Source organism: Taudactylus pleione, unplaced genomic scaffold (genome assembly GCF_031769625.1).
Source record: "Taudactylus pleione unplaced genomic scaffold, aTauple2 ptg000575l, whole genome shotgun sequence".
NCBI classification, from domain to species: domain Eukaryota; kingdom Metazoa; phylum Chordata; class Amphibia; order Anura; family Myobatrachidae; genus Taudactylus; species Taudactylus pleione.
In genome coordinates, this window is record NW_028284977.1 from 825,656 (window position 1) to 851,617 (window position 25,962).

Here is a 25,962-nt window from a genome sequence, read left to right on the forward strand (position 1 = left end):
AGCGGTCGTTAGAGCTGTGGGTGTTAAGCCACAGCCTAATGACTGCAACAGAGGTGGGTGGTCAGGATGCAATTGGCCGCCCAGTTTCTGAGCGACCGCTTGCATCCTCCGACCACCTCTGAATGAGGCCCATAGAGTACTGAGATGTGTCATGGTGATATGGACAAAGTACACAGATGTGCATCAATGGGTGCAGTGGGTTTTGTACCCAAAGCGGCGTATTTAGGTGCTGCGGGCTTTGTATCCAAAGTGGCATCTTAGGTGCTGCGGGCTTTGGATCTTATGACATGGAGCAGGACACAAGGATAACAGGAAGTCCAAGATCAAGTGATATCAGGAGCCAAATACTAGGACTTGAGAAGACATTGTACAGGCACTGAATGATCATACAGGAAGTGTTTTTAAATGCAGTGCCTGTTGCTGATTGGTGATTGAGTCCCAGCTGACTTGAGAACCAGGAAACACAGGTAGGCTTTGGCTACAACAAGATGGCCGTGCCAATGAGCTTGAGACTCTATCGGCAATTTTGGAGGAAGACATCTTACAGCTCTAGGGACGCTAGTCAGTGTGGAGGAGAATGCCTGCGAACTGCTGCTACAGTGCTGTTGCAAAGATGTATGGCGGTTGACCAGACCCACGAATCAGAGACTGCAGGTAAGTAAAGCTGCTGGCTGGGCTCTGCATTGGGACCTGGTAATGGAGTTCCTGACAGTGCCTCCCCTTTTAAGGGCGGACTCCGGACACCCCTTAGGTTTCTGTGGAACTCTGAAATGGAAGTTATGCACAACCGAGGAGCATGTACATCTGTAGCCTTGATCCAGGACCTTTCTTCTGAGCCATACCCTTTCCAATCCACAAGATAATGTAATCGACCTTGGTACCAAAGAGAATCTAAGATCTTCATGACCTGGAACTCCACAACCCCGAGCAGTCTGCACTGGTGGTGTCGAGGGAATCTTGGCGTGGAAACAATTCTGTATTAATGGCTTGAGTAAAGAGACATAAAAGGTGTTGGGAATTCGCAGATTAGGAGGAAGGTGTAATTTACACATCACAGGGTTAAGGACCCAATCAATCTGGAATGTCCCAATGAACTGAGGAGCAAACTTCATGGTGGGGACCTGGAGTGTCAAGTTTTTAGTGGAGAGCCACACCCGATCACCAGGAGAAAACTTGGGCACAGCGGATCATTTTCTGCCAGCAAAGACTTTGTAGCTATGTGATGCTATCTTAAGGGACAGCTGAATTTGTCTCCAAATCTGCGCAAACTGTTGTAGGGCTGAACTGGCAGTGGGAACTTCCACAGTGGTTAAAGACTGGAATTCAGGAATACGTGGGTGTAACCCATAGTTGGCAAAGAATGCACTTACTCTCGTAGATGAATGGTAGTGGAAGTTATGGGCGAACTCCGCCCATGGCATCAAATCTGCCCAATCATCTTGAGAGGAGGACAAGTAAATCCAGAGGAAAGTTTCCAGGTCTTGATTTACCTGCTCCATCTGACCATTCGTTTGCGGATGGTAGGCTGTGAAAACTGTAATTTAATTTGCATAGCTGCACATAAGGCTTCCAAAATCAGGCCACAAAGTGAACTCCTTGATCTGAGACTACAGTATCTCCTGGGGTAGTCTGTGTAAATGAAAGATCTCCTGAATGAATAGTCGTGCTAATGTGGCAAAGGTAGGAAGACGAGGCAGGGGGACAAAGTGAGCCATCTTATTGAAACAGTCCATAATTACCCATATGACGGTAAACCCTTTGAACTCTGGTAAATCAGTGATAAAGTCCAACCACAGATGTGACCATGGTTTGGCTGGAATTGAAAGAGGATGAAGCAGTCCAGCAGGAGATTTTTGAGAATTTTTATGTTGGACACATTTGGGACAGGATTGAATAAACTCTTGTACCTCAGTTTTCATAGATGGCCACCAATATTTTCATTGAAGAAAAGAATACATCTTGCGAACTCCAGAGAGACCAGAAAAGAGGGAGTCATGAGCCCAGGACAACAACTTGCTCTGTAATTCTGGAGCAATGACAGTTTTTCCCCGAGGAGGAGTGGGAGAGACTTCGGTGGTTGTAAAAGCCAGAGGGTTGACAATAGGATATTCTTGCAAAGAGGTTTGCTTTTTTACTCCAACATGGGCATGGACAGGGCATCAGCTTTGATATTCAAAGATCCTGGCCGATATTTGAAGACAAAGTCAAAACGGGAGACAAAGAGCACCCAGTGAGCCTTGGAAGGATTCAAGCAGTGAGTCGACTTCAAGTATAGGAGATTTTTGTGATCCATGTAAATGGTTATTTTGTGTTTTTCTCCTTCTAACAGGTATTTCCATTCTTCCAGAGCCAACTAAATGGCTAATAGTTCTTGGTCCCCGATGGAATAGTTCCTTTTGGTAGGGGAGAATATGTGTGTAAATAACCCACAGGATACAAGCTTCCCACCCGGAGATGTCTAAGACAAGACTGCTCCTACTCCATACACAGATGCATCCACCTCTAGGACAAAGGGGTTTTCAATGTCAGGTTGAAGAAGAATTGGTGCAGTAGAGAAGGCTTGCTTGAGAGTATGACAGGCCGTAAGGGCTTCTGTTGACCAATCAGCCGGATTGGCTCCCTTTCGGGTCATAGAAGTTGTAGCAAAAAAAGTGGATTTTGCATCTGCATGGGCATAACTGCACATGATTGCATCAGCAATATCCGTTACTTTCCATTGTAAATGTGTATGTACTGTTGTTTGTGTAAAGGAAATGACAAACCATTGAAGAGGGACAGAAAGGTTGAAAGAGAGGCTATAGGAAGTTTGTTTCTCTGCAAGCCATAAATGTCCAAATCATTTATGGCACAGAAGACAGATGTCCCTGGAAATGACTACATATCTGACCAAGCTTTGCTAACACCAGCGATAAAAAGCCCTGTGTCCTGTTTAGGGATGGAGATCAAAGAATTGTTATTATACCAATAGACAGCCAGGCTACAGTGGTGTATGTTTAATTACTTAATTTGTGTGCATGTTTATTGACCTAAGATGACTTATCAAACTTCAGAAAGGGCTTAAAGGAAATTAAGAACTCCAGCTCAAATGATAGAGAAACCATGTAGTCCAGCTAGAGGAACAATACACTCTGAGCTGAGAAGGATTAAAATTACCCCAGGGAGGGGGGGTAAGGGGGAAGTAGCTGGGCACACAGGGATAAAATACAGGTACACTGGACAGAAGGCATGATTCTCTGCTTGAGGTTGTTGACAAGAAACAGGGCACCTGAAGTCATCACTGGGAAGGCCTCATCCCAAAGGTGTTCTATCTGTCGTGATCTGAATGGTCTGTTATCTCCAATTTTATTATTTTCTTTGGTTTACTTGAAATTGTGATTCACTGTGTTTGTGACTTTTTGTAACATCCTTATATCCCTTGTAATTTTTGTACATAAGATTTGAAGATATTTCTTGTTTTAAACTAAACTACCCACTTGCAGAAAGCCCAGCCTGAGGGAGAGGAGAGACATGCTGCAGCATCTCACCTCCCTTACTTCCCCCTCTGTGACAGTAATCCACACACACAGGAACAATACCCCCCCCACTGAGAGTACATTACAGAATTTAGCCTTTCAAGCAGAGCAGAAGGCTGACTTTGGACAAGTGATGTCACACTGTGGCCCTGATTCAGAGCCGCTCGCTCTGACAGAGCGCTCGATCTGAATCAGGGCCGGTCTTTTTTTTTTTTTAGAACGGTCTCCTGGCCACTCGCATAGCTGTGGGTGACCACCCACAGCTATAGCGAGCAGCCATGATGATTTTCACGATGGTCAAGACCATCATGACCATTGGGCTTGCGATGAGACCCTTGTGGTAGGGTCTTGTTGCCGCAAGCCCCTGAGAGATTTCGGCTCTAACAGAGCCGGAAGCTCTCCACTGACATCATTTGTGATGTCAGTGGGGCCAGCCCCAAATGGTAGGCATTCCCATGGGAATGCCTCTGTATGGGCAGCCACCCCCCGGCCTGCCCACCAAAGGGGGTGTGCTGTCACTCAACATAGACAGCACGCCCCCTTTGGTGCGAGACCTAGAGCGACGGATTGCCCGTCGCTATCTGGGTCTCGCACATGTGCATGACAGAGCCGGCTCATTCGTGTATGCGCTCTGGGCATGCACACCCCATCGACCCGGTTGCGACCACTGAGCACATGTGACTGGGTCTGAATCAGGCCCTGTGTGTCTACTCTCTCTAAGTCTATTGAACCAAGTTACTCATCTTAGGTGTTATGTGATGATTTTCAATCTTGCCACGATGTGATTCTGTGTAAAGCACCTCAAATGCCTGGTGACCATTGCGCATATTCTAATGGTATAGGGAAATGTGGAGGTGAGAGGCTTATAGGTGCTAGAGGTGACTCTCACTATTCTGTGGACTTAGGCAAAGAACCCGATATAGTGTGGAATGATGAAGAAACCCCTAGCAGTGATATGTTTAGGGAGAGTACTGTCACACATGCTACTGGGTTAGAAGGTAAAACTGTTTTTCCTCTTTTGTGGGAGTATCTGGACTTGGAAGCAGGGCGAGACATTAGGGATGAGAGAGGCCTGTGCCTACTAATGATTTGCCGGGGACAGATCTTGGGAAATTGTTGATTGTTCAAGATGAATGTCCATTTACCATGATGTCTGCTAACACTAATCCTCCTCAGGTACCCATGGATGCTCGTCCAGTCATTGGTAATGATATTAAGGGGAATGATAATTGGTCCATGTTGAGAAATGGCCTATGAAACTGTAATGCTGTACTGAAATTTCCCCTGAACTGGCAAATAATTATGTGAATGTCTGTGGTATAGGTGGCAATGTGTTTGCTGGTAAAAGTGTATCAGAGACAGGCAGTGGGTTTTGGGTGGGCTACAGTAGTCTAAGTAAGTCCACCTTGTGTATTGCCTACCCCCTACCCAGGATGGAGGAACTGTTAGCTCAGCCCATCCAGGCAGGGTAATGACAGCTACCATTGTACAGCATAGGAGACTGTGGCATGAGGTGCTAACTGTTCCCATGCTGATCTTAAAAAGGGGGAGGTCTAGCAAAAAAGCTGATCTTGCGTCCTTGTGGGCATAACTGCACATGATTGCATGAGCAAAATCCATAACTTTCCCTTGTAAATGTATATGTACTTTTGTTTGTGTATAGGAAATGACAAACATTTGAAGAGGGACAGAAAGGTTGAAAGAGAGGCTATAGGAAGTTTGTTTCTCTGCCAAGCATAAATGTCCAAATCGTTTATGTCACAGAAGAAAGATGTCCCTGGAAATGACTACACATCTGGGCAGGCTTTGCTAACACCAGCCATAAAAAGCCATATGTCCTGTTTAGGGACGGAGATCAAAGAATTGTCATTATACCAATAGACAGCCAGGATACAGAGGCGTATGTGTAATTACTTATTTTGTGTGCACGTTTATTGACTTAAGCCCACTTCTCAAACTTCAGAAAGGGCTGAAAGGTAAGTAAGAACCCCTGCTCAAATGATAGAGAAACCCTGTAGTCCTGCTAGAGTTGCAATACACTGAGCTGAGAAGGGTTAAAATTACCCCAGGGAGGGGGGGTAAGGGGGAATTAGCTGGGCACAAAGGGAATACAGGTTCACTGGTCAGAAGGCGTGATTCTCTCCTTGAGGTTGTTTACAAGACACAGGGCACCTGAAGTTGTCACTGGGAAGGCCTCATCCCAAAGCTGTTCTATCTGTCATGATCTGAATGGTCTGTTTTCTCCCATATTATTATTTTCTTTGGTTTACTTGAAATTATTATTATTATTATTATTATTATTACTACCAGTTATTATATACCTCACACATATTCCGCAGCACTTTACAGAGAATATTTGGCCATTAACATCAGTCCCTGCCCCAGTGGAGCTTACACTCTGTATTCCCTATCACATGTGCACACACATACACACTAGGGTTAATTTGTGTTGTAAGCCAATTAACCTACCAGTATATTTTTGGAGTGTGGGAGGAAACCGGAGTACCTGGAGAAAACCCACGCAAGCACAGGAAGAATATACAAACTCTGCACAGGTAGGGCCGTGGTGGGAATCGAACTATGACCTCGGTGCTGTGAGGCAGTAATGCTAACCATTGCACCGTCTGTGCTGCCCGTGATTAACTGTGTTTGTGACTTTTTGTAACATCCTTATATCCCTTGTAATTTTTGTACATAAGCTTTGAAGATATTTCTTGTATTAAACTAAACTAATTTTAGTTCTTGGAATCTGTGATTTTATGACCCAAATGCCTCATGTTTGGCATGTTAACTATAGTATGTTAAAATATTGCTAAGTTGTGTGTACAGGTGAGAGCAGAAGATTGCCTAATGCTGTAGCGTTAAATTGGTCTTCTGCTGGTGGCAGATACCAGAGTTAATAACCACATGCGCTGAGGTATTGGTGTCAGGTCACGGCGGCGACTCTCACATTGTCGTATCTGGGAAGAATCATCAGGCACCACAGTGGTGGAGAAAGACCTGATAAATTTCCTGTAATAGTTTGAGAAGCCTAGAAATCTCTGAATAGCCTTCAACGAAGTGGGCAAGATCCAATCCTGGATAGTCTTCAGTTTCTCTGTGTCCATCTGCAATTCTGAACCGGAGATCATGTATCCAAGAAATGCAATGGTAGGAACTTCGAAAACACACTTTGATATTTTCAGCAACACTTCCATCACATGTTGTCGGTGGGTACTGAGGTCACTAGAAAAGATAAGAATATAGTCCAGATATACAATTATGAACTGGTAAAGAACGTCCCAGGAGATCTCGTTGACGAATTCTTGAAACACCATGGGGGCATTTCAGAGACCTAAGGGCATAAATAAATATTCATAATGCCTGTCCCGGGTGTTGAATGCGGTTTTCCATTCATCCCTTTCATGACCCCTTATCAGAATATAAGCTCCTATGAGGTCTAGTTTAGAGAAGATATGGGCACCCTTAACATGGTCGAAGAGTTCTTTGATGAGAGGCAATGGATATTTGTTCTTAATGGTGATGTTGTTAAGGCCTCAATAATCGATACATGGTCGTAACCCACCATCTTTTTCTATATGAAAAAGAACCATGCACCTGCGAGAGAAGAGGAAGGCAGGATAAATCCCTTCTGTCGATTCTCTTGAAAATCTCGGGACATGGATTGGGTCTCAGGAATTGACAGGGAGTATGTACAACCCCTAAGAGGCACTTTTCCGAGCATCAGATCTATGGGGTAATACCAAGGCCGATGAGGTGGCAGTTTATAGGCCGCTTGTTCAGTAAATACATCGGCAAAGTCCTGATAAAGACAGGGAAGTTCATTAGCAAGAAGAGCCTTAGTGTCTGCAACTCGAATCACTCGATCCAGGCATTGCTGATGACATTGGGAGCTGAGGACAGAATCTGAGCAGTAGACCAATTAATATGAGGATTGTGCTGATGTAGCCATGGCAATCCTAGAACTACTTTATGAGTGGTGGCTGGGATGACTAGGAACTCTATCTGCTCCATATGTAGGGCTCTGATCATCATTTTGAGGTCCTTGATTGTGTTGGTGACTATGCCGTTACCGATCTATGTCCGACTGACTGCAGTGAGAGTAATATGACAAGACAAAAGGTAAAGAGGGACAGCTAGTTGCTGAGCAATAGATGAAGAAATTAAATTTCTGTCCGCACCAGATTCAATTATATATATATGCAGCTGAGCATGTGATAATATAAATATATATACACACATAAAAGCAGGGCACAGTGACAGCCACCACAGGATGAGGTGAGTACAGAATGGCCAAAGGATGATGTCAGGTTGTGGCCTAGGATTGGCTGTCTCTCACCCCAGCACCGGCTTCCCCAGATCCCTCGAGTGGTCAGCTGATGCTATCCACCAATGATCTGCTACCTCAGGGTATTTAGCCAGCCTCCAGATAGCAGGAAATTGCCTGTGCAATGTTGTAGCTACCTTGTGTATACTTGCTGTTACCTCGTTCCAAGTTTCTGATGTGATTTCCTTCAGTCTCAAGTGCCAACTCCTTGTGCAACAGTGCGTCCGAACATCTTGCCTGTGTGCGATACAAGTGCCCACTCCTTGTGCAACAGTGTGTCCGAACATCTTGCCTGTGTGTGATACAATTGCAATTCCATGGAGCAGCAGTGTGCTCTAAATACCTTGCCTGTGGACACTTACAAGTACCACCACCTGGTGCGACATTGCGTCAAGTACCCCTTTCCAGTGTACAGTTACAAGTGCCACTCCTTGGCACAACAGTGCATCAAAACACTCACCTACATACCAGTGCAAGTACCAATTTCCTGTGCAAAGGTACTTCTTGTAGAAGTATATCTCTTGGGCCATTGTTATATTGTCTCTATTCCCACAGTATCAGACACCTGGGGTCACTGGTGAACGCCTCCCAGCTGGTTAGACTCCACGTCTTTCGACAGGTCTCGCCAACATTTGATATTCGTGGATGAGGAGACCATATATACTGTCCCCATGCCTCCGACTTTTCTCTCCTCCAGGGACCTTAGCTTCCATCTCCTCAGTAGGGGGTCTTTCTATACCAAATCTGACAGATGAGGTGTACAGAGGCTGCTGTCTCCAGTCGCCCGCCCGGTACTGGCCGTGTCACTGTTAGGCGGAGGCTGTGGATATCGATCACTGAAAGCTGGTACCTTTACTCTGCCCTCTACCCTCCCACATAGGGGGATGTCGCAGCATGAGGATGACAGTAGCCCTGTCCTCTCTCTGCTACCAGAAGCCCCGCCATCACCAGACATGCCCTATTGGTGGAGCTGTATCAGTGAGGGCTCAGGCTGCCGGCTCCATGCACTTCCAGACATGGCTGTTGTACCATGAGGGGCAACTGCAGCTGTGGGGCCATCCCACAGCCTCTGCTGGGTGTGTCATCTCCATCATCATCCTCCTCCCCGAAGGCTGGGCTGCTACACCTCAGTTATTCACCGTAGCCCATTCAGCGGCTGCCCTACCCCCATCACCCCTGTCACTGCTATTTACCTGGTCCCATTCATTGTACTGCTCATCTCCTACCTGCACCTGTCCCACTTCCCATTCCTGTGTCCCCAGCCCCTGCCCCCCATCTTTTATCCCCAAGCCCCTGCTCCACTGCCCCCATAACCTGCCACACTGTTCCACATCCTTTGCCCCAGCATCTGCCTCTCTGCCTCCATCCTATGCCCCCCTATGTCCCCACTGCACCCATATTGTGCCCTTAGCAGCTGCCACTCAGCCCCACTCCTGTGTCCCCCAGTGTCTGCCCGTCTGCCCCCCAGTACATGCCACACAACCACCATACTATGCCCTCTGCACCTGCCTCAATGCCTTCATATTTTGCACCCACCAGCACTTGTCTCACTATAATCATCCTGTGCCCTTTGCACCTGCCCATCTGACCCCCATCCTGTGCCTCCCCAGCACCTACATCATGACCCCATCATTTGCCTCCTCCAAAACTTGCTACACTACCTTCATATTGTACCCTCAGCATCTGCCTCAATGCCCCACATCCTGTGCACCAAGCACATTCTCTATTACTTCCTATATGGTCTCTTCTTACTCTCCTGTGCCATCCCAGCACCTACACCATGACCCCATCCTTTGCCTCCTTCAAAACCTGCCACAGTACCCTCATATTGCACCCTTAGCACCTGCCTCAATGCCCCACATCCTGTGCACCAAGCACCTTCTCTATTACTTCCTATATGGTCCCCTCTTACTCTCCTGTGCCTCCCCAGCACCTACACCATGACCACATCCTTTGCCTCCCCAAAACCTGCCACACTACCCTCATATTGTACCCTTAGCACCTGCCTCAATGCCCCACATCCTGTACACCTAGCACCTTATCTACTACTTCCTAAATGGTCTCCTCTTACTCTGTGAATCACCACCCCTTACCCCAAACATATATACCTCTTAATGCCTGTCTTATCATCCCCAGTCTGTGCACCTCTCAGCAGCTGTGCCCCTTTTATTCTATGAGTCACCAACCCTTACCCCCAAACACATATACCTCTTAGTGCCTGTCTTATAATCCCCAGTAAGTGCCTCTCTCAGCAGTAGTGCCCTCTTTCCTATGCCCCTCCACTACTTTACCCCCAAACAAATATACCTATTAATGCCTGTCTTGTTATGCCTAGTTGGTGCCCCTCTCAGCAGCTGTGTCCTCTATCATGTACCCCTGTGGACCATAACCCCTTACTCCCCAAGCAAGTCCAACTTTCAGTACATGTCTCATCGCTCTCTGCTTGTACCACCATTATACACTGGCAAATACTTTTCAGTCAGTGCCAACCTTAGTCCCTGGCTTTTTCCCCAGCATTGCCCCCCTCCAACTGCAAGGAGAACCTGTTCCAGTGAATGAACCTGTGCTGAATCCCCAGCATGTGGAGATGTGATGAGGATGATGATTGCTCCAATAACAGTGATGATACATGTGTGTGTCTAATGTCTGGGTGCCAGTTACAAATATGCCAGGCTTCCAATAGCAGCCAGAGCCAAACTCTATGTGTCTATAGTCCTGGTGCCAGTGTCATATCTGCTAGGCTTTCCATAGCAAACAGTGCACCACTGTATGTGTCTAATATCATGGTGCCAGTTACATACCTGCCAGGCTTCCCATAGCAGCCAGTGCCACAATGTATGTGTCTAATATCCTGGTGCAAGTTACATACATGACAGACATCCCATAGTGGCCAGTGCCACAATGGAATGGGTCTAATGTCCAAGAGCAAGTTACATAGCAACCAGTGTCATACTGTGTGTGTCTAATGTACTAGTCTCATGTACATATCTGCCAGGCTTCTTATATGGGTCAATGCCACACTGTATGTGTCTAGTGTCCTGGTGCTAGGTACATATATGCCAGGCATCTCATAGGTATCAGTGCCATAGTGTATGTGTCTCATGTCCTAGTGCCATGTACATATCTGCCAGGCATCCCATAGGGGTCAGTGGCATACTGTATGTGTCTAATGTTCTGGTGCCAGTAACATATCTGCCAGAATTCTCATAGAGGCTAGTGCCATACTGTATGTGTCTAATGTCCTGGTGCTAGGTACATATTTGCCAGGTTTTCTATAGTGGCCAGTGCCATACTGTATTTGTCTAATGTCCTTGTCCTAGGTACATATTTGCCAGGCATCCCATAGTGGCCAGTGCCATACTGTATGTGTCTAATGTACTGGTGCCAGTTACATATCTGCCAGGCATCCCATAGTGGCCAGTGCCATACTGTATGTGTCTAGTGCATACTTGCCTACCCTCTCGATTTGGTTGGGAGCCTCCCGAAAATCGGGTGCCGCTCCCGACCTCCCGGGAAAGCAGGCAAGCCTCCCGCGATCAGCGACACGTCCGCCCCCCCCTGCACTTACTATAAAAATCCCGGCAGCGGAGGGGCCAGTGACGTGATTCGCGCTGAATCGCGTCATCACGGCCCCGCCCCCTGCCTCACAATGCCTTTAAAACCGGCATTGTAAAGAGGGGGCAGAGCCGCGATGACGCGATTGCGATGACATGCCCCCATGCTCCACCCCAAAATACACGTCATCGCCGGGCCATGCCTCCTTTTCGCCGCGACCCGCCCCCCGCTGAGAAAGCCCGACAGCTCCCTCCCGAAAGGAGGGAGTGAAACATCGGCATGTATAGTCTAGTGTCCTGGTGCAAGTTACATATCAGCCAGGCATCCCATAGTGACCAGTGCCACACTGTATAGTTCTAATGTCCTGGTGCCAGTAACATATCTGCTAGACTTCCCATAGAGGCTAGTGCCATACTGTATGTGTCTAATGTCCTGGTGCTAGGTACATATTTGCCAGGCATCCCATAGGGGTCAGTGCCACACTGTATAGTTCTAATGTCCTGGTGCCAGTAGCATATCTGCCAGACTTCCCATAGAGGCTAGTGCCATACTGTATGTGTCTAATGTCCTGGTGCTAGGTACATATTTGTCAGGTTTTCCATAGTGGCCAGTGCCATACTGTATTTGTCTATTGTCCTTGTGCTAGGTATATATTTGCCAGGCATCCCATAGTGGCCAGTGCAATACTGTATGTGTCTAATGTCCTGGTGCCAGTAACATATCTGCCAGACTTCCCATAGAGGCTAGTGCCATACTGTATGTGTCTAATGTACTGGTGCTAGGTACATAACTGCCTGGTTTTCCATAGTGGTCAGTGCCATACTTTATGTGTCTAATGTCCTTGTGCTAGGTACATGTTTGCCAGGCATCCCATAGTGGCCAGTGCCATACTGTATGTGTCTAGTGTCCTGGTGCCAGTTACATATCAGCCAGGCATCCCATAGTGGCCAGTGCCATACTGTATGTGTCTAGTGTCCTGGTGCCAGTTACATATCTGCCAGGCATCCCATAGTGGCCAGTGCCATACTGTATATATCTAATGTCCTGGTGCTAGGTTCAAATCTGCCAGGTTTCCCATAGCTGCCAGTGCCACACTTTATGTGTCTAATATCCTTTTGCCAGGTACATATATGCCAAGAATCCTATAGCGGCCAATGCCGCAATGAATGTTTCTAATATACTGGTGCCAGTTATATATATGCCAGGCATCACATAGCGCCAGTGCCATACTGTATGTGTCTATTGTTCTGTGCCAGGTACCAGGGTCAGATTAAGGTCTGGGCAACAAACATGTGGGAGCCCCTATTAAATGTGATGAACTGGTGGTATGCGCAATGGGGACATTATGCAGAGCCCCCAGTAGTGTCAGTGTTTACTGTGGTAGTGCCCCAGATGCTGAGCCCACAGTAGTGGTGCCCTTTATGCAGTGCACCCAGTAGTGGTGCCCCTTTTGCGGTGCCCCTATGCAATACTCCCATTAGTAGTGCCCCCTGTAGTAATGCCCTCTGTATAAATGCCCCCAATAGTAATGCCCCCCAGTTGTAATGCCCCCTGTGTGTACCCAAAAGTAATGCCCTAGTAGTAATGCCACCTGTATAAATACCACCAGTAGTAATACCCCTGTAGTGGTGCCCTCAATAGTAATGTCCCCAGTAGTCATGCCCCCTGTAGTAGATCCCTCTGTAGAAATGCCCCCAGTATTAATACCCCTGTGTTAGTGCCCCCAATACTAAAGTTCCCTCTTTAATAGAGCCCCCAATAGTAATGCTACCTGAGTAATGCCCACAGTAGTAAATCCCCCCGAATAATGCCCCCCTGAGTAATGCCCCCAGTAGTAATGCCTCTACACTACCCAAATAATGCCCCCAGTAGTAATGCCTCCCCTCCGAGTAATGCCCCAGTAGTAATGCCTCCCCCCCAAGTAATGCCCCCAGTAAGCCGCTTGCACTAAAAAAAGAATAAAGCTCATACCTTAAGCTAAGCCCCGTGTCCTATGCAGTTCACTCGGTCATGATGTATCTCCCTTAGTGCACTGTGTGAGCCAGAGGCCAGAGATCACAATTGAGCTCCAGCCTCTGGCTCCAGCTGCCACTGTGGGGAGAGAGCCGGGTGCCTGCTTGTTACAATCTCAGTGGGCGCTTTGAAAATGGAGCATCCCTGCGGTGCCGAGGTTAGGTTGGCCAGAGGAGGCAGATCCATAGCGGCCAATTACGCAATGTATGTGTCTAATGTAGTGGTGCCAGTTACATATATGCCAGGCTTCCCATAGTGGCCAGTGCTACACTGTATGTGTCTAATGTCCTGGTGCGAGGTACATATCTACGAGGCATCCCATAGCAGCCAGTGCCATACTGTATTTGTCTAATGACCTGTGCCAGTTACATTTCTGCTATGCTTCCTATAGGGGCCAGTGCCACACTGTATGTGTCTTTGTTTATTATTAGGGATGTGCGTCAACCCCTGTGTTTTGGTTTTGGATCTGTTTCTCCTCATGTTTTGGATCTGGATTTGGTCATGATGTATCTCCCTTAGTGCACTGTGTGAGCCAGAGGCCAGAGATCACAATTGAGCTCCAGCCTCTGGCTCCAGCTGCCACTGTGGGGAGAGAGCCGGGTGCCTGCTTGTTACAATCTCAGTGGGCGCTTTGAAAATGGAGCATCCCTGCGGTGCCGAGGTTAGGTTAGCCAGAGGAGGCAGATCCATAGCGGCCAATTACGCAATGTATGTGTCTAATGTAGTGGTGCCAGTTACATATATGCCAGGCTTCTCATAGTGGCCAGTGCTACACTGTATGTGTCTAAAGTCCTGGTGCGATGTACATATCTGCGAGGCATCCCATAGCAGCCAGTGCCATACTGTATTTGTCTAATGACCTGTGCCAGTTACATTTCTGCTATGCTTCCTATAGGGGCCAGTGCCACACTGTATGTGTCTTTGTTTATTATTAGGGATGTGCATCAACCCCTTTGTTTTGGTTTTGGATCTGTTTCTCCTCATGTTTTGGATCTGGATTTGGTTTTATGGGAGAAGGTAGGCACCTTTATTGAGGGGGACCCCATCTCCCCTGAGATCCCCAGCTGGGATGACTGGCTTTGGGTGATAATGCTTTGGCTGGGGAGACCTGGTGATAGGGTCCCCTGGCTGTGGCATTACACCCGGTCATTTTTTGGTGCGGTGCTGGTTTTAAATATAGGGGGACCCCTACGAAAAGTCCCCCCTATTTTTAAAACCAGGACTGGCCAGTAGGCAGGTGCTGTTCTTAAAATATGGGGGGACCATACTCAATCCCCCCCCATATTTTTAGGAACCAGGGCAGGCTGGTTATGCCTTCTGGGGGGGGGGGGATCCTACGGACCCATTTTTTTTGTTTTGAACAATTTACACTGTTTCCATGCTGTAACATACACAAATCACACTGATCTGTGTATGTTTGAGGGACACTCGCAGCTCAGGAGATGGTGTATTTAGAACTTCTATTGATTCCTCAATTTGGCTGCAAAAATTGGCAAATGGAGCAAATTAAGATTGGTATGAATTGGGATCTTCACTGCTGCAGGTCTTCCGACATCGGGATTTGACATTGGGAAAATTGGCAGCAGTGAAAATCCTGATAGGTAAGTAAACTAGCTGTACCTAGCACTCTCCCCCTAACCCTAACCCTCCATTAGGGGTGCCTAACCCTAAACCCCCCTATAAGTGCCTAAACCTAACCCCCCAGTCCCCGCAGCCTAAACCTAACCATCCCGGGGGTGCCTAACCCTATATTCCCGCCGGGGGTGCCTAACCACCTCTTCCCCTAGCTTAACCCTAATCCTCTCGGGGGGTGCCTATCCCTAAGTCCCCCTGGTAGCCACTAACCTAACCCTCCCCCCCATGGCTGTCTGCACCCACCACCTGGCTTACCTTCATTCAGTATGCCGAGAATAGGACTTCCGGCGTAGCAATAATGATAGGCGTTGGGTTTTTGTTGTCTATCATTACTCCCCTCTCGGGATTGCACAGGCGGGAAGCCAGCAAAAATGAATAATGGAAAAATCCTGTGTTATGCTGAAGTGAATGAAAAGTACTTCTGATTTAAGTCGATGGTGTGATTCATTTCTAGTGAAAAAAAAGGCAGATTTTGTAGGATTAACATGGCCGAATTCCCCCTAAATGAAAAAAAACACCCAATTTTAGCAATAGAATATTCCTGTGTTGGTAAAAAACAATATTTTCACCCAAGATTGCAATCTCGGAGCAACACGAATCTCAGTAAATATACCCCTTGAGGTCAATACAGTCATGTGTTACCTGTATCTCCTTGTGTTTTGGATCTGGATTTGGTTTTGCCAAAACCGCCCGTTGCGTGTTTTGGTTTTGGATCTGTTTTTTTTTTTAAATGATAAAATCTGCTAAAATCACATAATTTTGTTTTTTTTGTTCCTACAGTATTATTAAACCCCAATAACATTAATTTCCACTTGTTTCCAGTAAATTTTGACCACCTCACAGCTCACAATGCTGTTTTAATCCTGTTTAGGCCCAAAATTTACACCAAGCTAGCTGGCTGACTAAGCTAAGCGGCAGCAGTGGGTGGCAGTACAACTTCCAACATGGCACATAAGGAAACATATGTTTTAATTAATCAAGAGGCCTGATGGAGTTGGAGAATGTATATAGCTGAAGGCAGGTACAGGAAGGGTTGATTGGTAGTATATTTAATTTAATTTTTTGATTCCGAAGAAAATTTATGAGGGAGGAGGGGAGAGCATGGGTGAACAATATATCCGATGATTTTTCCACAAAATCAACTTGGTGGTCCAGAATAGTTTTTTTAAATTAAAGGGGCAAGCAAGAGATGCTGTCTGTGGTCATAAACATTTCTGGAAATTTTTGGAATTCAGCAAAAGCATATCAAAGATTGCAGCATCAGTGGCAGTTCAACTTCCATCATGGCACATCAGGAAACAAATGTTTTTATTATTCAAGAGGCCTAAGGGAGTTGTAGTATCTATGTAATTGAAGGAAGGGAAAGGAAGATTTGATAAGTAGTAAATTTCATTTAATTTTTTGATACCGAAGCAAATTTATGAGGGAGGAGGGGAGGCATTTACAAAAAATATTTTTCTCATTCACATCAGTCCTTGCCCCCAGAAGAATCCTCGAGCACTATACTTGTTTCTGCTGCTGGATTTTCATCCCAGAAGGGGACCAGGAAGACTAATAGTAGTACTTTAAAAAACAATTGACTGTTAAACAATCCTTTTCAAAGGGGAGCAAATATGACAGCATTCATCCAGTTGCATAGCGGATCACTGACACCATAACATCTATGCTGGTATTAGATGTGTGTCCAATATCCACCAATAATGTAGTGGGTTTTAGACAGTTAATTGAGGTCCTTTGTCCCCGCTAAAAAGCCCATCAAGATTCCACTTCACTAGAAAAGCAATTCCCAACCTGTACAGGGACATTAAAAAAAAATTAGTAGCCTCCAAAATGCCGTTGTACCCACTGTCCACTTATATGTGGACAAGCTGAACAGCACAAATGCAAGATTTAAGATATAAGGTTTAAGTCATACATTGTGTCTTTTTTCTCAATGGACACAGATCTAAAGAGATGCAAATAGATGTTTGTCAAGATGCGGCCTGGGATCAGCTACTACTCACCTCTGTGCCGGCGTCCTTGTGCTTAGGTGTTTAGTCACTGGGAGCGGAGGTGAGTTTTGTCTGAGTATTCTCCCCAGGGTCTGCTAGGGTTTCCGTGCATCTGTCCTGGTTTCAAGGGTGCCAGGCATGGTTGCAGCCATGTTGGTCCATATCACCTGACTAGTCTCTCCCAATGTTAGTTCTGTGGTCACTCAGCTGATCCAATGACCAGCTACCCATGGGTATTTAAGTCTGCCTCCAGGAACTGGAAACTGCTGTTCAACTTCGCTGTTCCAATAATTGGTTTGCTCTCCAGTGTTTTCCACATTATATCCCCAGTGTGTTGTTTCAGCCCTAACACTGACCTCTCCAGTGTCACTTGTATTAGCTCCCATGCTAATTCTCAGTGTGTTACTTCTGCTTTCTCACAGAACTCCACTGTTTAATGTAACAGTTTCTGTGTTATCTATTAGTGTGCTGCTCAGCTTCCAAGTAGACTATGTTATATGTGCCAGGCTGCAAGCTAATTACTAATTCATCTGTCAACCTGCATTCCTGTGATTACTTCTCCTACATTTTTTAGTGCATCTCCTGTGTTCAAGTATTCAGTGCAACTCCTGTGTTCAAGTTTTTAGTTCAACTCCTGTGTTCAAGTATTCAGTTTATCTCCTATGTTCAAGTATTCATTATATCTCCTGTGTTCAAGTTTTCAGTTCAACTCCTGTGTTCAAGTTTTCAGTTCAACTCCTATGTTATTACAGTGTCATTCCTTAGTTTCCTCATCTCTCCCAGGTACCTAGCTAAGGGGCCGTGACCTGCTCACTTGGTGTGGCAAAACCCACATACCAATTGGAGGGGTCACTGGTGAAGACCACTGAGTTGGTTAGACTCCACGCCTCTGGCAACGTCTCGCCAGAACTCCAGTGTCTGATGTAACAGTTCCTGTGTTATCTATTAGTGTACTGCTCAGCTCCCAAGCTGACTATGTTACATGTGCCAGGCTTCAGGCTAATTACTAATTCAGCTGTCAACCTACTTTGCTGTGATTACTTCTCCTACATTTGGGTTTGAACTTTATTAAGGTAACTAGGACTGTTACTTCCCTAGCCATCTGAACCCCCTGGCTCACATTCTTCCATAGAGTTGCTCTTGCATCGGATCATGACACTGTTGGTAAGCAAATTGTCAGCTCAAGTGGCACATGATGCAGTGATGGCTTTTCCTTCAGTTTTTCCAGCAAGTGCATCTGCCAAGAAAAAACTAAACTTTCCCAAAAGACCCACTGGTGATGCAGATGAGTCCACACAAAACACAAAAACATTTTGGATGGATATGCTGCAGATGACATAACAGGGAGGAAATTTCTAGATGGTTAAAGTTCATACATCTACTTACAATGGCTTTACAAAAGATACAGATGACGTGACAGTTGCCCGGATTTGGGTAGAAATAATTCCAAACATAAGAAGTGGATTTTTTTTATTGACAATGGACATTTCCTAATCATGGGCAATAATTTTTTGTTCCACTATTGCCTGATTTACACAAACAACATCCTCATCAACAGCATCCTTATTAATGTCAGCTACACAAATATCCTGCTAATCCTGGTGCAATTCCATTGAAGCATCCTCGATTTCTATGTCAGCATGTTCACTTGTGCTTACATCATCATAAGAGGCAGAACCACCAGTCATAATTAGTCTTTCCTTGCCACTTCATGTGGTGAAAGGTATATTGCCAATTTGATGTCTTTTTGCAGTTAACTTTCCCTTTGATTTTTTTTCTTTACCACTGTAAAAGATTGGTTCATGATTTTAGATGCCCTGACTTAAGCCCTGTATAGCCTTGGCCATCGACTTTAGTAGGTGATGTATATGGACTAGTATCGTCATGACTGGGGGCACTAGCAGCAGGTCCAGCACTAGCATGTGGTTCCTGCTTTCCTCTCAACTAAACATTCTCCTTATCAACAAACACAAATGAAGTGGGGTACAGCACATATGTCAATTTGTGCCAATTATAAATAATACACTGTGGTATCAATGACCTACAGTGTCACAAGGTTTTTTATGAATAAGAATAGAATAACACACTGCGCTACCACTTACAGTGTCACAAGCTTATTTATGAATAAGAAAATAATAACACACTGCACTGCCAATTAGGGGTAAATTTACTAAGATAGGAGTTCTATTAAGAAGTGATGTTGCCCATAGCAACCAATCAGATTCCAGGTATTATCTTCTAGTAGGTGCTAGATAAATGAGAAGTAGAATCTGATTGGTTGATATAGGCAATATCACTTCTTAATAGAACTACCATCTTAGTAAATTTGCCTCTTTGGGCCATATTCAATTTGGAGTGAAAAGCCGTTTTCGGTGAAACTTTTTTGCCGATGATGTAATTTTTGCCGATTCCACTTTTCCCCATATTCAATTTGTCTGACTTTTTGCCAGTGCGAAAAGTCAATGCATCAGACTCGGAGAAAAAGTATCACCTATGAATAGGTGGCGAGAAAAAGTGCAGAATTGGGGTTTTGGGGTGCAGACTTCCGAAAACCACCATGCACCTCTTGGACAGTTCCCTAAAGGCAATCTGTGTCAATTATTTTTAAAAAAGTACCTTAGGAGACCCCAATTATGTACTTTTTTTGGGGGGTGAAAAACTTTAAAACTAGCTAAATAGACTCAGCGGGGGTCCCCAAGTTTGCCCCAGCTATTTATTTGGATGCAAGTAAAACTTCATATTAGCAACTTTAAAATATGCTAGCACCCATTTTCATGTACCCCAAATTTGATGGGACTACTTATTTTTCCAAAAAAAGCCTTTTAAATGCTATTCTTCACCACCTTCTTAAAAAATGCAAAACAGCACCTATTGAGACTGTTTAAAGACCCCCACATACTTTTAGCAGGGCTATTCGGGGGTACCCATAGTAAACCCAAATGTCAGAGCATCTTTTGTGGGGTGTCAGGATGATTTCCCCAAAAATGATAGGACTTTTCGCCAATTCTGTTTTCGCCGGGTCCCGTTTTCACCGATTTGGAATTGAATACAGGGATAAGCGGGGATGCACATGATAACTTTTTGACAGCAAAGCCTCCGATGTTGGCAAAAAGTTTTGACACTGGGGAAGAGCACCCCTGAATGAGGCAGCAGCCCCTTGATGAACAACACAGACAGCACCCCTTTTTTTGGACAACAAAGCACCCCTGCTGAGTGCAGACAGACCACCTGCAGAGTTACAATTACATGGACGATAAACTGCGGCAGTGTCACCGAAAAATAATAGCTTAGCTAAGTTGCTAACACACACACAAAAAAAGAAAGAAAAAAGGTACACTGGAGGGTGGGCAGCTCAAGTAAAGCAAAGCCAGTTTGTGCAAGGGCCTCCATATTGTCTTTTTTCCTGATAGTAGTCAAACAGACTGTCTGACATCCCTATTTGGACACTAACATTAAAAATAGTCCTCAACCATTCTGTGAATGGTGACCATATCAAATGGACTCATTGTAGAGGACTCATTAGTTTAATTGCAGGCAATTCTTTTAGACCCAACCAGATGTCAAAACTTGGTTTTGTTGACTCATCTGCATCACCAGTGGGTCTTTTTGGAAAGTTTAGTTTTTCCTCTGCAGCCGAATTTGCTGGAGAAACTGAAGGAGGAACCGTCACTGCATCACGTGCCACTTGAGCTGACACTTTGCTTACCAACAGGTCCTTGCATCTCTTCAGAACTCTGTCCATTTTGAAGAAGTAAATAACTTATGACTAAAACCTAGGATCTAGCACAGTCACCAAAATGTATTGATCCAATTGTAAGGTCTTGGCAACCCTTGGATCATGTTGAAGCAAATAAAAGACTTGGTCTACAAGTCCAATGTACTGTACTTTTCAGAATTGCTTCATTTCAGCTCCTGCTGCAGTTTTTCAAGTTGCTTTTCCAACAGTCTAATTAGGAGAATTCAAAAAAAGAATAAAGAAAAATGTTCTTCCCTATGGGGCACACTTAATTCGAAAGCTATAAAAGGATATTACCAAAATATAATTTATGGCTGGACTTACACAAAACATACAAAAAACACACAGGTCATTTAAACCTAATTGGTTATGTATAAATGCGTATCTGAACAGGATGAAATCTGCAATTAATCAATTAGAGTATATTATCCCATTAACAAGTCATTTAAAAAACATAAACACTAGACTAATAGAAAAATGGTGAAATATGTGATATACATAAGAATATAACAAAATACAACTTATAAAGACAATAATAAAATGATACCACACCTCCTGAATAAACATATATGGTCTTTTGGTCAAAATGCACGTGTAGTATTTCTGTTTTTCCGTATAATCCCTCCACAATAGGGATACTGCTGGGTATAATGAATTAAATATTTTCATATATAACCTCTCCTCTTGATCCTAAAGGTCTGCTGGTCACCCTGGACAGCAAATAACCTCTTTATGGACTGCAGCCATAACCTAATGGACATGACTACAACACAGCAGCAGCCACAGATAACTGATAGGACAAGTGACACAGCAGCTGCAGCACCCACTGAGGGAAGCCCCCTTTATATACTGCAGCCTAAGCCCCTTTATGGACAACGCAGCAGCAGCCTTCAACCTAAGACCCCGACTGGACACACACACTGAGTGACTGACAGTGACTACACATCTGCTAGCTTCTCTCTCCACTTCCGGAGTGAAAATGTCGCCGAGCACGGGGACCTTTATATAATCCAAAACCCATGAGAATCCGACAGCATGAGGATTACTTTTTCCCTCATTTTGAGATTGGAGTCATGCAGGAAACCTCAAGCGGCATTCAGATCTCAGTCTGGATTTTCAAAGTTCGGGTGGATCCGGTTTTCGGAGAACCAGACCGGCTCATCTCTACTTATGTTCTGTGCCAGTTACATATCTGCCAGACATCCCATAGCAGAAAGTGCCACACTGTATGTGTCTTATGTTCTCTGCCAGAAACATTTCTGCCAGGCATCCTATAGCGGCCATTGCCACACTGTGTGTGTGTCTAATATCCTGGTGCCAGTTACATATATGCCAGGCTTCTCATACAGTAGCTGATAGTGCCAACAACAATACAACAATAGCACTGTAGGTTCAGGTACCAAGAGTCCACAGTATACAAGGTGCAGGTGGGAATAGTATTGGAATTCAGGATACAAGTACCAAAGTTCAGGGCAGTACAATGTATGTTCTAACTTAAATACACCACTTGGCGGGAGACGCCCAATGCAACTGAGATGCCATATGTTAGTCCATGAGGGAAAGAACTGAGTACAAGAAGACTTCATAGAAGCTTGGTGTGGTTTTCTGAAGAGTATAGAGATCCCCTTGGCGCTGAAAAGAGAGATTCTCACAGTGGTCAAGATATATTAGGGTTACTTAACCAACAGCAAATGTTAGACGGTTGCCACCATCTAGAACTAGAAATATCTCAGATAAAAAGGGATATGTCCTAAGGAGGAGTCCAGTGGTACCCTGTGACATTATTGTATCCTGGCCGTGATATTCACCAAATTCGCTGTACTTTGGAAGCGGCATTCGGCTCTGACACACCTCCCACTGCCGATAGAAGCTCCCTCCTTGCAAACTGACCAGTCATCAGTGAGTTCCATATACTCTACGTGGCAGGCTTGCCTCCGTGGTCACAACCGGCCGTTGTGTATCACGTGCAGCCGCCGCTTGGATACCATTCACTCCGCAGTTGCCTTGGACTTCTGGGTCTGCCCTGCACTCGCCTGAACGGCTGACATCAGGTGTTCCAGATGGGACGGACAAGCGGGTTAGTCTAATAACACAAGCACCGGGCTTAGAAGTAATTTTCTCAATATTCCCCACACACCATCAAGTGGGTTGATTTATAGCTTGCAAAGTATATTAGTTAACATCCGAGACTATACCAATAACTGTCTAGAGAATTTCTCAGATACATACGAGCCAGCTCACCTTCCAGGATACATCTATTGCCGTTCATACTGGAAACTATGTTGCAACCAATTAAATGATTCCAGGAGATTATTAAATTGCACATTTTGGGATTTATCTATTTCTGTGCAAATAGAAGTTACCTTGATAGGCATATCCTTTAATAATCAGTGGTACCACTGTTCAGGCAATGTAGTGGTTTTATTTTTATGTATGTAATTGTCCTTATGTGTTTGTTTGCGTGTACCAATTAAATTGTGATTGCTATTTTTTTACACATCTGTGGTTGATTTTCTATTTTTCATATACTATTATATTTCTCCATTTTTGGAGCAATTTCTAAGGTTAATTACTAAGTGCTAGTGTGTTTTCCCTTTTTTTGGTGTGATTTTCTGCTTGGCTATGAACTCGAAAGGGAACATTCTAATTGTAATTAGATGTACAGTGATGTACATGGTGCTCTAGTAGTGCAGATGTAGTGGAATGTACATTGTGCATGTGGTGTCTTTGGGGAACAAATTACTCTTGTCCATGACAAAAGTGATTGCTGCAAATGATTAAATATTGTGTTGAATCATATATAAAATATTTTACAATATGTGCAATAATATTCTCTTCGCAGATCAATTATGGAACCACTACACCCGTCCTAAATGACAGACAATTATACCCAACCTTTTACCGGATTGTCCCAGATGATCGGGGCCGTTATGCAGCGATTGTTAGGTGTCTGCAACATTTTGAATGGAACTGGGTTGGAGTCATTACACCAAGTGATGGTAGTGGGGACACGGAATTACGAGAACTGAGTACAATGATGACCCAGCATGGGATCTGCATTGAGTTTATCATGACATTTACTAATAATGTAAATATTAATATAAAGAAAATTCAGGCGATTAGTAAATCAACTGCTAGAGTTATAGTAATCTGTGGTCTTTTTTCCGTATATTATGTTGACTTTTTTGAAACTATTAAAAAAAATATCACATTAATCCTACATGAATCATGGACTAATATGAAATATATGGAACCTACCTTATACCCATCTGTAAATTGTAGCTTTATTTTTATGTTAAATCCCCAAAAATTCCCTAACATTAATAACTTTATTTACAATGTAAACCCATCTAATAGACCCTCCGATCCAATGCTGGAAGATATTTGGCTCTGGATTTATCATTGCCTTTCCCCAAACATGTTCAAAAATGCTGTTTATCAGCTCGTATACAGATTTTCTGGAGTTAACTGCACCGGCAGAGGTCGTCTCCCACGGACATTTCGTGGTATTGCAGATATAAAGCCCCACTATGCGTACATGGCGGTATATGCTCTGGCTCATGCTCTGCATAATATGAATCTGCATAAATACTCATTTCTAGCATATGGATTAAGAGAAATAGTAAGTTGTGTGTCCTGTATGCAAATAATAAAGAGATCATTTATGGTATAATTAACTATTGATAACATCTCACTCTCTGTCCTACATCAGACAATTACTGAGGTCTGTAGCACAAAGGCAAATGTCCCACATTGCAGGTTTCTTTAAAGGTCTATGGGAAGCAATAAATAAAGATAACAACCAACAGTCCCTTTCTGACCTACAAATATTCATACACATTATTGGGGGTGGAGCATGGGGAGGTGACAATGTGATTGCGTCATCGTGGCTCCAACCCCTCTTCACAATGTCGATACTAATGGCATTGTGCAGCAGGGGGCAGAGCCACAATGATGAAATTCAACACAAATCGCATCACGCCCCTCCCCCCCTACTTCCGGGGTTTATACATATAACAGTGGGGGGGTGGACACATTGCCGGGGGCCGGGAGCCTTGTTTACCTTTCAGGGGGGTGCAATTTTCAGGAGGCTCCTGGCCAAATCGGGAGGGGAGGCAAGTATGGTGCAACAGAGTAAAAAATAAAATGCATTACATTATGTTCCCTCTGTGAGGTCAATTATGTAAAATGACAGAATACTGAATATTAGGGGGAAGATGTAGTCCATCCACGGCTGACTGCCCATCCAGCAATACTGGCAAATGTCAAAAGTCATAGGCTAGTCTGGCCAGTGCCGCTAAGGGGAGGCCCGGGTGTTAGTTTGGTACCAGGTCACCATCTGATTATAGTTGGCGAAGCAGCATCAGTTCTTAAGAGACAGTGCCGCCATCATGTTTATTAATATTATTATTATTAGTAGTAGTAGTAATATTATTATTATCTTTATTTATATGGCGCCACAAGTGTTCCACAGCGCCTTACATAGTACATAAAACAAGTAACTTACAGTACATTACAGTGCAGGACAAGGACATGGTTTATATACATTGCTGCAATATTAATTAAAATACTCACAATAAGTGGCAGGGACTTAGCAGTCACGTGTTAGGTGCCCTTGTGGGGAGAAAGGAGTAGAATGGAAGAGGGCCCTGCTCGTGAGAGCTTACATTCTAAAGGGGAGGGGCAAACAGACAGGCATGCAACAGAAGGGGTAGACAGGGAATGGGAAGTTGGTTAAGATGAGAGGCAGGAGTGGGAGGAAGTAATCAGTTGGCATGAGAGCCTGCGTGTATTTGTTGAGCGAAGTGGACGGGCGGGAGTGTGAAGGGAGATAAGGTTAAAGATGTAAGTGGGAGAGGAATGTGTGGGGGCTTTGTATGCGAGTGTAAGAACCTTGAATTTGCATCTGAAAGGGAAGGGGAGCCAGTGTAGGGCTTGAAGGAGAGGGGAAGCAGATGTTGAACATCTGGAGAGGAAGATGAGCCGAGCAGCAGCACTGAGGACCAATTGTAGTGGAGAGAGGTGGAAGACTGGGAGGCCAGCTAGGAGAAGTTACAGTCCAATCTGGAGATGACCAGTGAGTGGATGTTGTTTTAGTAGAATCCAGAGTGAGGAAGGGTCTAATCCTGGAAATATTTTTGAGATGGAAATAGCAGGACTGTGAGAGGTGCTGAATGTGTGGTTCAAAGGAGA

At 44.8% G+C, this 25,962-nt stretch overlaps 1 protein-coding gene across 1 annotated transcript in view; it reads left to right on the plus strand.

The window, feature by feature from the left end:
• LOC148481524 (vomeronasal type-2 receptor 1-like) overlaps nt 1-24,442 on the plus strand; it is a 45,104-nt gene extending 20,662 nt beyond the window's left edge. Inside the window, exon 3 of the mRNA XM_088453282.1 lies at nt 23,612-24,442. Within this exon, the coding sequence (XP_088309408.1) occupies nt 23,612-24,442 (831 nt within the window). The remainder of the gene's footprint in view (nt 1-23,611) is intronic.
• Nucleotides 24,443-25,962: the final 1,520 nt, after the last annotated feature.